General features: G+C 35.4%; 1 protein-coding gene across 2 annotated transcripts in view; it reads left to right on the top strand.

Moving 5' to 3' along the window:
• LOC136024746 (zinc finger protein 845-like) overlaps positions 1-14,320 on the top strand; it is a 37,584-nt gene extending 23,264 nt beyond the window's left edge. For both annotated transcript variants that reach the window (XM_065700191.1, XM_065700192.1), the window contains exon 4: positions 9,776-14,320. In XM_065700191.1, the coding sequence (XP_065556263.1) occupies positions 9,776-11,100 (1,325 nt within the window). In that variant the 3' untranslated portion in view covers positions 11,101-14,320. The remainder of the gene's footprint in view (positions 1-9,775) is intronic.
• Positions 14,321-15,076: the final 756 nt, after the last annotated feature.

The following is a 15,076-nucleotide window of genomic DNA, read 5'->3' as shown; positions in this document are numbered from 1 at the left end:
ATTCATCATATATATATATTGTAATTAGATCTACTATCATCCCTTATTTTACTTTTACAACTTATGCTTATACCATCCCAATGCTACTATCATCCCGAAGAGAACTGTGGGAAAGGAATCCTACTCCAATTAAGGAGCTGCTAACTCTTCAACCGGATAGCTAATTTATACTCATTGTTAGTATGTACTTACATAGTTTGTTTGTATGAATTATTCTCAAATCGCACCGCACTCTTTAATTTTAATCGCATTATTTAATAAACTAGCTTTATTTTTAACTACCAATTTGATCAAGCTTTTGAGGTTCATCTATAAGAGTAAAGAGGCACTGAATAAAACAACACCAAAAAGTCAAATGCTTGGGTCTGTATAGTATTTATGATAACATATGTTGTATAATTTAATTAATATATATATATATATATATATATATATATATATATATATATATATATATATATATATATATATATATATATATATATATATATATATATATTTATATATATATATATATTTATATATATATAGATATATGTTTTTAACTACGTAAAACTTGCGAATATACAACATTCTTTGCTGTCCCATTGTCTGTGCATATAAATAGATTGTCAGGTTTACCGACTCTTGAACATGCAACATATAATGGTCCATGGGAAAACAATCCGTACTCAGATCTATACCTCATGATTCTAATGATTGCCCTTGAGCTTTGTTGATGGTGATTGCTAATCGACCATTCCCTGTGTCGCCGTCATCATTTATATATCCCCCTGTGCCCCCCGGTGTCCCCGTTGTAGTTGTGTCCCTGTGTCCCGGTCGTCATTTATATTCCCTGTGTCTCGCTCGTCATTTGTGTCCCGGTGTCCCAGTCTGTGATTTCTCTTTGAGTGTTTCCCGGGCGTCATTTATATTCCTTGTGTCCCGGTGTAAAACTATAAAAAAAAACTAAAAAGAAAAAAAATAAAAAGCTAAAAAATAGGTAAAAACCAAAAAAAAAAACTAAAAAAAAGGAAAAAAAAATATTTAATCTTATACCGATTCAAAAACGAATGTATATACAGACCAGGACACAGGGAATATAAATGACGACCGGGACACTCAAAGAGAAAATACAGACTGGGACACCGGGACACAAATGACGACTTGGACGTGTGTGTCGACTGACGTCATGTTTGTCGACTATAAGTGACGACTGGGACACAGGGACACAACTACAACAGGGACGCCGGGGGGCACAGGGGGATATATAAATGACGATGGGGACACAGGGAATGTTTGATTAGCAATCACCATCAACAAAGCTCAAGGGCAATCATTAGAATAATGAGGTATAGATCTGAATACGGATTGTTTTTCTCATGGACAATTATATGTTGCATGTTCAAGAGTCGGGAAACCTGACAGTCTATTTATATGTACAGACAATGGGACAGCGAAGAATGTTGTATATTCGCAAGTTTTACGTAGTTAAAAACATATATATATATATATATATATATATATATATATATATATATATATATATATATATATATATATATATATATATATATATATATATATATATATATATATATATATATATATATATATATATATATATTCACAGGTGGGACACAGGGACACAACTACAATGGCGCGTAACTAATATGGTGCGTAACGACTTACGCGCGGGGGGGCTTGGGGGGGGGGCGCGAAGCGCCCCCACCAACTAGGTGTTTGAGTGGCGCGAAGCGCCACCCCAACAGCTAGTATATATATATAACAATAAGTTGTTTGTCTGTGTTTCTGTCTACTGACGTCATGTTTGTGTGTCGACTGACGTCATGTTTGTCAACTGACGTATCTATCTATATATATAAAAATAAGTTGTCTGTGTGTCTGTCGAGTGACGTCATGTCATCATGTTATGTCGTCATGAAGTTAGTTGTCGTCATGTTTGTTATGACGATGACGTCATTAAAGGTATTTAAGACATTCGTTCACGGAAAAATGTTTAATTGTAAAATGACTGAAGAACCTACAATGACAACAGCCGAGGAAGCTGCTCAAAGTGTCTATGCCAAAAAACTTGCTGCTGATAGAGAAAGTAAGAAAAGAAAGCGTGCCGATGAATCACAAGAACAGCAAGAAAACAGGCTTGCGGCTGATAGAGAAAGTAAGAACAGAAAGCGTGCCGAGGAACTACCAGAGCAACACGAATCCAGACTTGCTGCTAAAAGAGAAAGTGAAAAAAGAAAGCTTGCCGAGGAATCACAAGAACAGCAAGAAAACAGGCTTGCGGCTGATAGAGAAAGTAAGAAAAAAAAGCGTGCCGAGGAATCACAACAACAGCGTGAAATTAGGCTTGTGTCTCTAAGAGAAATCACCAAAAGAAAGCCTGCCGAGGAATCACAAGAGTAACCTGGGTCAGTGCGATGCTGGATGTACTCAGTGGAATGGCAAAAACAAGGATTGCCACACGCACATATACTAATCTGGCTACATTATAAAATTACTTCTAACGAAATTGATGATGTGATTTCCGCTGAAATACCTGATGAAAATGTCGATAAGGGGTTATATGATATTGTTGTAAAAAATATGATACATGGACCTTGCGGTGCACTGAACGAAAATTCACCATGCATGGCCAAAGGAAGGTGCACAAAGCAATATCCTCGACTTTTAGTACCCAACACAATTACTGGCAATGATGGTTACCCACAATATAGAAGAAGATCTACTGAAGATGGCGGTAAAACAGCAATAATAAAGAAGCTTAACGGTACGACCATCGAAGTAGATAACCAGTGGGTTGTTCCATATTCCCCATTATTACCAAAACATTTAATGCACACGTAAACGTCGAATACTGTAACTCCGTAAAGGCAATCAAATACATATGTAAATACGTCAACAAAGGCAGTGACATGGCAGTTTTTGGCTTGAAGTCCGAAATCAGTGATATCGACGAAATCGTACAATATCAGGCTTGAAGATACATAAGCAGTAATGAAGCTGTTTGGCGAATTCTTTCATTTCCGATACATGAACGTAGTCCAGCTTTTGTTCACTTAGCGGTACATTTACAGAATGGTCAACGTGTTTATTTTTCGGAATCCAACGTGCAACAAAAAGCCCTGAATCCACCGGATACAAAGTTAACTGCTTTCTTTTTGCTATGCATAAATGATTCTTTTGCAAAAAAACTGCTGTATACTGAAGTGCCTTCGTATTACACGTGGAATACTAAAAATAAATTGTTTGAACGTCGAAAACAGGGTAAGTCAGTCGACGGCCAACCTACCATCTTCAAAGATACCACGATAGGACGACTCTACACCGTTCACCCCAATCAACATGAATGCTTCTTTCTACGCCTGCTTTTGGTGAATGTACCCGGTCCGACGTCCTTTGAGTATTTGAGAACTGTAAATGGTACTATACATGACACTTACCGTAGTGCATGCCAAGCTCTGAGTTTATTGGAGAATGACCAACACTGGGATAACTGCATCAATGACGCGTGCGAAACGTCAACTCCAAGTCAAATTCGTGCATTGTTTGGCATCATACTAACAACTTGCTCTCCTTCAGCTCCTACAGAGTTATGGGGAAAATATAAATCGAAAATGTCCGAAGATATTCTCCATCGAAAACGGTTAGAGACGTCAGATATGACTTTTGATTTTACATCAGAAATTTATAACTACACTTTAGTTATTATAGAAGATTTGTGCGTGTGTATGGCAAACAAACCTCTTCAGGATTTGGGAATGCCTTCACCTAATCGTACCGCTGCTGTTTCGACATGTGTAGAATTGGATCGTGAACAAAGTTACAGTACGAGTGATCTATTGTCGTATGTACAAAATAACATTTCCAAGTTAACGTCGGAACAAAAAGACATTTATGATACGATAGTGCATTGTGTCGATAACAACGTTGGAGAAATTTTCTTTTTGGATGCGCCAGGAGGTACTGGTAAAACATTTGTGATAAAACTGATTCTGGCATTGCGGGATATTTCAGGCAAACATTACGTATAATACCTAGATCAACCCCTGCAGACGAAATGAATGCTTGCCTGAAAAATTCTAATTTATGGGCACACGTAAAAACATTAAAATTAACTACAAATATGCGTGTCCGATTGCAAAACGATGACTGTGGTCAAACATTTTCAGATCAATTGCTGGCAATTGGAAACGGAAAGCTCCCAGTAGACTCAATTTCAGGACGTATACAACTACCTACTGAATTCTGTAATTTAGTGACGTCCAAAAATGAATTGATTGAAAAAGTATTTCCGAATATTCTAAACAATTATAAAAATAATAAATGGCTAAGTGAAAGAGCGATTCTTGTACCCAGAAATATAGACGTCCACGAAATCAACAATATTGTTTTAACCAAGATTCGAGACCAGGCAGTCCTTTACAAGTCAGTTGACACAGTTTTGGAACCAAATGAGGCGGTTAATTATCCATCTGAATTTTTAAATTCCGTGGATCTTTCAGGGTTTCCACCACACGTGCTACAACTAAAAATAGGCGTACCAATAATACTGTTAAGAAATATCAACCCACCAAAGCTTTACAATGGCACGCGACTCGCCGTAAAAAAAAAAAAAAACAATGGAAAACGTAATAGAGGCCACAATCTTGACAGGGCCTTTTGAGGGTGAGGCTGTTCTTATTCCTCGCATTCCCATAATTCCAATGGATCTGCCTTTTCAATTTAAAAGATTGAAATTCCCAATTCGATTAGCATTTGCAATCACCATCAACAAAGCTCAAGGTCAATCATTAGAAAAATGTGGTATAGATCTTAACACTGATTGTTTTTCCCATGGACAATTGTACGTTGCATGTTCGAGGGTCGGTAAACCTGACAATCTATTTATATGCAGCGACAATTGGACAGCAAAGAGTGTTGTATATTCGCAAGTTTTACGCAGTTAATTTGTATTGTATCTATCTATCTATCTATCTATATAAAAACGAGTTGTGTGTATGCATGTTTGTTTGTTTTTAAAAAGAGCGTTTGCATATGACGTCATTATAAGTACATAAGGCTTTGTATATGCACAGACAATGGGAAAGCCAAGAATGTTGTATATTCGAAAGTTTTACGTAGTTCAAAACACATACATAAATCTATCTATATTCATAGGTGGTACACAGGGACACAACTACAATGGCGCGTAACTAATATGGCGCGTAACGACTTACGCGCTCGGGGGGGGCCTGGGGGGCGAAGCGCCCCTCCAACTAGGTGTTGGGGCGGTGCGAAGGGCCACCCCAATAGCTAGTATATATATATATATCTATATATATAAAAATAAGTTGTCTGTCTGTGTGTTTGTCTGTGGATCAGGTGACGTCATGTTTCTGTGTTGACTGACGTCATGAAATTAGTTGTCGTCATTTTTGCTTTGACGGTGACGTCATTCAAGATATTTAAGACATATGTCCACGTAGAAATCTATTAATGTTTAAGTTTACAATGACTGATGAACTTACCATGGCAAAAGCCGATGAAGATGCTCAAAGAGTCTATGCCAAAAAACTTGCTGCTGATAGAGAAAGTCAGAAAAGAAAGCGTGCCGAGGAATCAAAAGAACAGCAAGGAAACAGGCTTGAGGCTGATAGAGAAAGAAAGAACAGAAAGCGTGCCGAGGAATCAAAAGAACAGCAAGGAAACAGGCTTGAGGCTGATAGAGAAAGAAAGAACAGAAAGCGTGCCGAGGAATCAAAAGAACAGCAAGGAAACAGGCTTGAGGCTGATAGAGAAAAAAAGAACAGAAAGCGTGCCGAGGAACTACCAGAGCAACGCGGAAGCAGACTTGCTGCTGAAAGAGAAAGTGAAAAAAGAAGGCGTGCCGAGGAATTACAAGAACAGCAAGAAATCAGGCTTGCTGCTGATAGAGAAAGTAAGAAAAGAAAGCGTGCCGAGGAATCACAAGAACAGCAAGAAATCAGGCTTGCTGCTGATAGAGAAAGTAAGAAAAGAAAGCGTGCCGAGGAATCAGAGCAACCTGAAAGTTATCGCCTGGCATTCAGGTACAACCCAGTCGATGATTATAGCTTGAGTAGATGTGTTCAAATCGGGACAATGTCTAAAATTTGTCCCTATTGCAAGGCCTTGAAATTCAATGGTGAAACAATGGGAATGTGTTGCGCCTCAAGAAAAGTTAAACTTCCTCTATTGGCTGCACCACCAGAGCCATTGAAGACGAATGAATGCTTGCCTGAAAAATTCTAATTTATGGGCACACGTAAAAATATTAAAATTAACTACAAATATGCGTGTCCGATTGCAAAACGATGACTCTGGTCAAACATTTTCAGATCAATTGCTGACAATTGGAAACGGAAAGCTCCCAGTAGACTCAATTTCAGGACGTATACAACTACCTGCTGATTTCTGTAATTTAGTGACGTCCAAAAATGAATTGATTGAAAAAGTATTTCCGAATATTCTAAAAAATTATAAAAATAATAAATGGCTAAGTGAAAGAGCGATTCTCGCACCCAAAAATATAGACGTCCACGAAATCAACAATATTGTTTTGACCAAGATTCGAGACCAGGCAGTCCTTTACAAGTCAGTCGACACAGTTTTGGAACCAAATGAAGCGGTTAATTATCCATCTGAATTTTTAAATTCCATAGATCTTTCAGGGTTTCCACCACACGTGCTACAACTAAAAATAGGCGTACCAATAATACTTTTAAGAAATATAGACCGACCAAAGCTTTGCAATGGCACGCGACTTGCCGTAAAAAAAACAATGGAAAACCTAATAGAGGCCACAATCTTGACAGGGCCTTATGAGGGTGAGGCTGTTCTTATTCCTCGCATTCCCATGATTCCAACGGATCTGCTTTTTCAATTTAAAAGATTGCAATTCCCAATTCGATTAGTATTTGCAATCACCATTAACAAAGCTCAAGGTCAATCATTAGAAAAATGTGGTATAGATCTTAATACTGATTGTTTTTCCCATGGACAATTGTACGTTGCATGTTCGAGGGTCGGTAAACCTGACAATGTATTTATATGCAGCGACAATTGGACAGCGAAGAATGTTGTATATTCGCAAGTTTTACGCAGTTAATTTGTATTGTATCTATCTATCTATCTATCTATATAAAAACGAGTTGTGTGGATGCATGTTTGTTTGTTTGTAAAAAGAGCGTTTGCATATGACGTCATTATTAGTACATACGGCTTTATATATGCACAGACAATGGGAAAGCCAAGAATGTTGTTTATTCGCAATTTTTACGTAGTTTGAAACACATATATAAATCTATCTATATTCACAGGTGGGACACAGGGACACAACTACAATGGCGCATAACTAATATGGCGCGTAACGACTTACGCGCGCGGGGGGGCTTGGGGGGGCGCGAAGCGCCCCACCAACTAGGTGTTGGGGTGGCGCGAAGCGCCACCCTAACAGCTAGTATATATATATATATATATATATATATATATATATATATATATATATATATATATATATATATATATATATATATATATATATATATATATATATATATATATATATATATATATATATATATATATATATATATATATATATATATATATATATATATATATATATATATATATATATATATATATATATATATATATAGTATAAATATCTATTAGAAAATGAATTTAATCAGGTTAAATATTGTTAAGGCTAGGGTAAAATATATAATATAAGTATAATATGTATAATAATATCCATAACATAAACGTTATAATGAATTTATGAGTTTTAAGTTTTTGATAAGCAATCGCCATGTTGTTTAGTTGACGTTTGAGTGAATCAACCGCTCGCATACGTGCGATCCTATTTTAAAACTTGGGCATATGAAGCCACGTCATTTTGAGAAGCACACAAATAAAATTTTGGCACAGGCCACGTCAAAACTTGAGATATCTTGGGAGAGCACTAGGACGTTGTACAGAGTGTTCTTGCTTAAATCACTGGCACTAGTATGTATATCACATCTCTATTCTGCTATTATTGCTTAAAATATCTTTGAAAAGAAACATACTCAGATTTAAATAAGGCTGAAATACCAGAAAAAATAAATAAATAAAAAGGTCAATACAGAAAAACAGAAGTTAATATATTTACTAAAATTAAAACTTTTATAAAGGGAAACGTAAATACGAGATGAAAAGATCAATACAATGAATATAGAAGTCCATACATTAAAAAAAAAATAATAAGAAAAAATATCAGAGATACAGATTACAACAGATTACAGCATTTGTAATACAGATTACAACTCTTTATATACCTAGTCAACAAAAGCATAGTCTTTCTATGGACCCACTTAGGGGACTAATACTATACTTTACTATACTACTACTTTACTTTACTATACTTTATAATTTGTCTTCTAAACACATTTCTTTGTACTTCATATTTTGTGCACTTCATGAGAATATGCCTAATATCATCATACTCATTACAAATATCACAAAAGGGCGAGCTAACTCTCCCCTATTTATGTAAAACTGAACGGGTTTTGGCATGACTTGTCCTAAATCTAAAAACAGCAACAGATCTAATATCATGTACAAGTCCAGCAGGTGGTGCCTTATATTCATAAAGGTCTAAAATTGGATTTATGCAATTTCTAATAAAATTATTGGTCTCTCTATCGCATAACACCTTATAAATACATGCAAAATATTCATTTTCAATATTCATTTCAGCAGTCGCCTTTTAATATTTGTCGTGTTCGTTGACAATGTATCCAACTATTCTTGTTCAGACCTGTTGGGGGTTGCGCCTATTGTTAACTATCAATATTGAGGGTGTGGCCACTACTAAATTAAAAAATAACTTGAAGTCAACATGAACTAACTACACATACAAATATAAACGAGATATAAACGAAAACAAAGTAAACTTGGCTTGATTTAAATTTTTCTGGTACTCCAAGGCCATCCAAAATTATTTAGATGTTCAAAATGTTTTATAATTTGCTTTATTATATTTTTATTATTGCATTTTTTTTAAATCAAGCGTATTTTTTAGCATTTTCCTCTTTAGTTGCCTTCATGTTCAATTTTTGAATTTTTTTTTTTTTTTTTTTTGTGTCTCTGCTTTTTTGCTTCGTTTAGATAATTTTAGGCTAGGAATTTGGGAACTCAAAATAGAATTATCTTTAATTATCTTAAAAAAAGGTTATTTTAGCGTAGTATTATAATGTTATTACATTGTACTGTTATATCATTATTAAAACATTATATAAAAAACAAACTTTCAAACAGAAAATTCAAGAAAATATAATTCAGTAAGAATTACGAAAGATTAAAAAGAGTAAAATAAGGATATATACAAAGGATAAAACTTTACATTCTTATTTTATGAACATAAGATTTGTCAAAAAAAATACAAATCCTAAAAAAAGCTTTGCACCTCTCATCCTTGATCTATTATTAATCTTAATATGCTATTCGTCCATATAATCAAATGATATAGTTGTCCTTGTAAAAATTTCTTGTAATTGCTGTGCACTGTCTCCACGGATCTACGCAAGAGGGGGGGGGGGCTTCCTCGCCCCGGGGGCCCTAATTTTTTGGACTATCTTGGCAACAATTGCTCGAATAACCTTGCTACAGGGGAATAAATCCCTTGGCCCTGTATTGCCAAAGAGAGCATCAATCCATGTGCTATCCTAAGATCAATCGAAAAATAGGGTAGGGATAATAATAGAATTAGATTTACTTTGTGTAATTTTAGGACTTGAGCCAGTCAATGGAGAGGTGTTGGAAGCCCCATCTACAAGCGCGTTAGCTGTTCCACCTCCTCAACATAATAATGCTGCACGGTCCTTAGAGAACTCGCATTGTTGTACCCTGTGCAACAAGTTTTTTGCCTGTAGAAAATATCTTGTTGACCACATGCGGATCCACACCCAAGAAAAGCGGCATGTCTGCACGTTTTGTGATGCCAAATTTTTGCGTCGTCAGCATTTGAATCTTCACCTGACGATGCATACAGGTGAGAAGAATTTCAAGTGTGATCGTGATCAGTGTGGTAAGGCATTTGCCCGTAAAGCCCGGTTAGATAAACACGTTAAATCACATTTACGACGTGAAAACGGGCAGCTAAATTCAAAAGAAACAGCTGAAAACGTTTTCCACTGCGAAATCTGTGGTAAGGACTATATCACTAAATATGGATACAACGTACATATGAGAATGCATACCGGGAAAGGTCTTTATGAATGCATTATCTGTAAACGAATGTTTAATCGTAGATATAGCTTGGATCAACATGTGAAGATCCATACTGGAGAAAGGCCATTTTCTTGTCATATATGTCAGAAGGCCTTTGCTAGAACTGATGCTTTGAATGGGCATATGAGACGGCATATGAATATTAAGCCCTTCAATTGTACCATATGTAGCAAGGGCTACACTTTCAAAGATAAATTAAAACAGCATATGAACACACACTCAACTGATAAACCTTTTAAGTGTAAACTTTGTGGAAAGACGTTTGATAGTAGCGTTCGAGCGAAAGTTCATATCGACAGTCGTTGCTGTGACAAAGCTGGGAGGCCGATTCTCTATCGGAATCCTCAGGAACTGAACGGCTCAAAAGATATCAACGAAGATAAAAGCTCCTTGGAATCTGATGAAGTAGATGACTCTGGTACCACTGCCAAAAACATGACACCTGATGGGCCAGCGTGCTCCTCTAGTGAAGCTGCAGTGAAACTAGATAAGGAACGAGAAAAATTGTATATGTGTAATGTTTGTGGGCAAGATTTTGTTGCAGCTGAATATATTGAAGCTCATTTTGTGTCTACTCACAGAGATGATAAGGTATCGCAAGATCCCAAAGAAGATGGAAGTTCCTTGAAGAGTGAAGAAGTAGATGGCTCTGTTGACGTTGTTATAAATGATGGAGGTGTGTGTTTCTCCAGTGAGAATTCTGCAAAACTTCATAAAGGTGGAGAAAACTTGTACATGTTTAATATATGTGGGCAAGTGTTTGTTTCTGCCAAAAATACCGCGCCTCATTTAGCTTCTAACAATGATGATAAGAGTTTACAGTGAACTTAGAGAAAGCTTTTGACTCTTGTATCGACTTTTTCCTGTATTGGTTGGTAAGACTCGAAGTTCGTACTTTTTTCTTATATAATCTTCAATAATATTAATTCAGCTGTTTTTTATACTTCTGAAGTATAAATGACATGTAAATAGCCCTTTGAAATTTTAAATGTTTGCTTTTATGTGAAACATTCACAGTTAAAATCACAATTATATACTTTTTATCGTGTTTTCACAAGTTATATTAAAGGGGCTATTCAACTTGTGTGTGAAGGCATGTAAATAATAAAAAAAAATTCTGCTTAATTCTCAGCTTTCCAAATCATTTTGTTTCCCCTAAATTGTACTTTATATTGTTTTTCAAGTTCCTTTAGGCTGTTAACCCCTTATTTCATTGACGGAAACACCAATCAAAATGGGCTAGTTTTTTTTCTTTTTCAGAAAAGTTATTTTCTTTTTCTTTTCTTTGCATTTTTTTCCCTTTTTCCAGAAAACCAGAATCCTGTTGTGTAAACTCTTAAAATTAGTATTTCAAATCCTTTATCATTCTCTCTATGAAAGGAGAGTTCAGGCTTAAAACTGGGAAGGATCTGGCCAGGAAAGTTCTATGAACGGTTTAGGTGAAATGTTACTAATGTTTTAAATAAACAAAACATTTAAATAAGTTGAGACTATCCTCTGGGACCACCATTTTCAAAGGACCATTCCCCACCTCTCCCTACCCACTCTCAAAAAAAGGTTTTGACGTGAAAACAAAACCCATTGTTATAATTTTTATTAAAGTGACAAAAAATTTTGGTGAAAATGTTTGACGTTGTCAAATTTGTTTATTTGTATACCTTAATATTGTTTGGTGTTCTGCAAATGCGTGTCTACAAAAACTACAGGACTTATTAGTAAAATTTGTATCGAAAATTAAATTGGTTTCTAAAATGAATATTTTATATTTAATTGCAACCGATTTTTTGTCATTTCTTGGATTTTATCCAAAAAAGGATTTGAACTTTGAAAGGTGGACAAGTAGGAAGATAAATCTGATAAAAGTAAATTTAAATATTTTAGAAAGATATTTACTCGATGCTGTATCCAGCGGAGGGCGGGAGTTCATGGTTTGATCCCCCACCTTCTAACGTTTTTGTCTGGCTCGTAAAACATAACAAAATGCATATAAACATTTTTTTATGTGTTTTTTAATGCTCTTTTGTAAATCGCCCTCCCTCAAAAAAATTTCTTGATATGCTCTTGTATTTGCTATTTTGATCTACTTGTCTTTATTGACATACAAAGTAGATGTACTGATACAGTCTGCCAAACCAATTATCTTTTATTATACCGTTTATATGTAATATCTCAGAGTTAAGTTTCTGTGACGGGGGTCAGTGTTATCACTCTGTAAGCTCAGAAGTCGACCCAGCTCTCAATGGGTGCCGGGAGAAATCTGGGAAGGTAAGCAGGAAGGGTGTGCGAAAGCGCAGGATGGTTGGTCCCCAACCCCCCATTGCACTTTCTGGCTATGTAAGGACCCTTCCAGAGGTCCTTGCATACTCTGCCATGTTGCCATATGTTGTGCCAAATAATAGACTATTTATATTATTATATATATATATATATATATATATATATATATATATATATATATATATATATATATATATATATATATATTGTGTTTGGATCATGAAATTTAAAAAATAGCAACGGAAGTCAATATCAATTGCTAAACACATTTGTCTTAGTAAATGGCAAAAGGTAAAGATCATAGATATGTTGAGCTATATTTAGTTTATAGATATGTATAGATATATTTGCCATATTTTGACAACCTATAATATTATTTTACCTGCACCTATAATGTGTATAATTAAGTATCAAGAACATCAAAATCCGGACATTTTTTCCCCTAGATCTATTTTTGCCACATTCATCCCTGAAAATTGTAATTTTTTTTTTATGTTTTAAATTGTGAGGTTTTTTAAGAGCAGTATCGCATTTTTGTTACTTTCCTATCGGATAGGATTCCATAAGTTAAATCTTCAAAATAAAAACTGTTTTCTCCCTTGAACCCACCGTAAGTCTATTCAACAATAATATCAAGAAACAAAACCAATTAGCTATATTTGGCAACATTTCTCGTCTGGAAGAAATTGAACAATAACAATCTGTGGTAAAATTCTAGTTGATTGACTTCTTGCCATCTCAGAAAGGGTTTAGGCTAGGAAAATGAAACTTTCAGGGATGGGTCTACAGGCTGAAGTGTGTCCTGGGAAAGTATTTTGAAGCAACTATCTCCACTCCACTCTATCATTCTCCCTCTAGAGGGCCCTGACCTTTGATGACCTTTAAAAATATGTGTGTTGTAAAAGTGAAACCTTGCAAAATAGATCTTCTGCTTAATTGAAGTACAACAAAATTGTTTTCAGCTTCATAACTTTGCTCAGTTCCATTTTATAAAGTTTTAAAGATATGCAAATACATTTCCTAAATTTTGAAAAAAAAAACAACATTGATATGTCTCAAAATTCTACTCAAATAATAGGAATTGCATTTTCAGAACTAAAGACAGAGAAAAAGCAACTAGTGACTTAACATTAAAGTAAAATGCTCTTTTGTCAAAATTTGAATAGGTATAGACCTGTCATGTTGGCAAATTTCAGGGCCCTCTAGAGGGAGAAGGAGTGGAGGTGGGTACTTCAAATACCTTCCCGGGACATACTTTAGCCTGTAGACCCATCCCTGTCAGTTTCATTACCCTAAACTAAACCCTTTCCGAGATAGCAAGAAGTCAATTAACTAGAATTTTACCCAATCTGTTGATTCCCGTAGATAACTACACTTTCAAAGCAAAGCTATACCTTCTTAACCTGTTGGGTAACATATGGTTTTAGCTTATTTTTTCTGCTGATTTTTTTACCACGTTTCTTACTTTTAAATTTGACACCCGCTTATACCGAAAATCACACAACTGTTTATGGAGGTCTTTGAAAAAAAAAAAAAAAATCGTCATTTTTTGGGTTTTTTTAAAAATATGGTTTTGAAAGTCTCCGCTTTACCAATTCAAACAATCAGATCTCATTTTCAGGTTCTTGGTACGAGTTCGTACGTTAAATTAGTATTCTCATTTAGCATTGTATATAGTCTTAATGGCGGCTAATTCAAATGAAAAAATCATGCATTGATGTTATGCTATATGTTGTACATTAAATTAAGAATACAAGGTTTCATGCTATGTGTTGATTAAATACGATATGTAAGGATGTTATTTCCTACAAACACGTGGAGAAGAGTATTATAGTTTGAAACGATCAAGTGGTCTGTAGATGGGTAATGTCAATGGGTCTTTTTATCAAAACTTGTGTTTCATAGCTGAAGTATGTAAAACTGAATATTATTAATCAGCAAAAAACAAGTCACCAACCAGAAATAAGTTTATATACTTACTGACCTTATGTAAAATGGTGGGATAAACGTTCTTAGCTAATGCGCGACCACCTTTAGGGCTTTGCTTTTTTCTCAATAGAAAGAGGTAGGGGCTGTTGATTAAAGTTTCCCTCAGTGAGAGGGCTCTGTGTATGTTTAGATTGTATTTCGGCGGTGTAAGGTATATATATATATATATATATATATATATATATATATATATATATATATATATATATATATAAATAAGTTGTCCGTGTGTGTGTCTGTCGAGTGACGTCATGTTTTTGTGTCGACTGACGTCATGTTTTCGACTGACGAAATTATAAGGATTGAGCTGTATGCGTCATGAAGTTGTTTGTCGACTGACGTCATGTTTGTCAACTGATGAAATTACATACCGGGACACCGGGACACAAATGACGACCGGGACACGGGGAATATAAATGACGACCGGGAACCTCAAAGAGAAACTACAGACTGGGACACGCGGACACAAATCACGACCGGGACACAGGGAATATAAATGACGACCGGGAGACAGGGACACAACTAAAACGGGGAC

Source organism: Artemia franciscana, chromosome 3, assembly GCF_032884065.1.
Source record: "Artemia franciscana chromosome 3, ASM3288406v1, whole genome shotgun sequence".
Lineage (NCBI taxonomy): Eukaryota > Metazoa > Arthropoda > Branchiopoda > Anostraca > Artemiidae > Artemia > Artemia franciscana.
The sequence above is the reverse complement of the archived record's forward strand: the minus strand, read 5'-3'. Positions and strand labels throughout refer to the sequence as shown.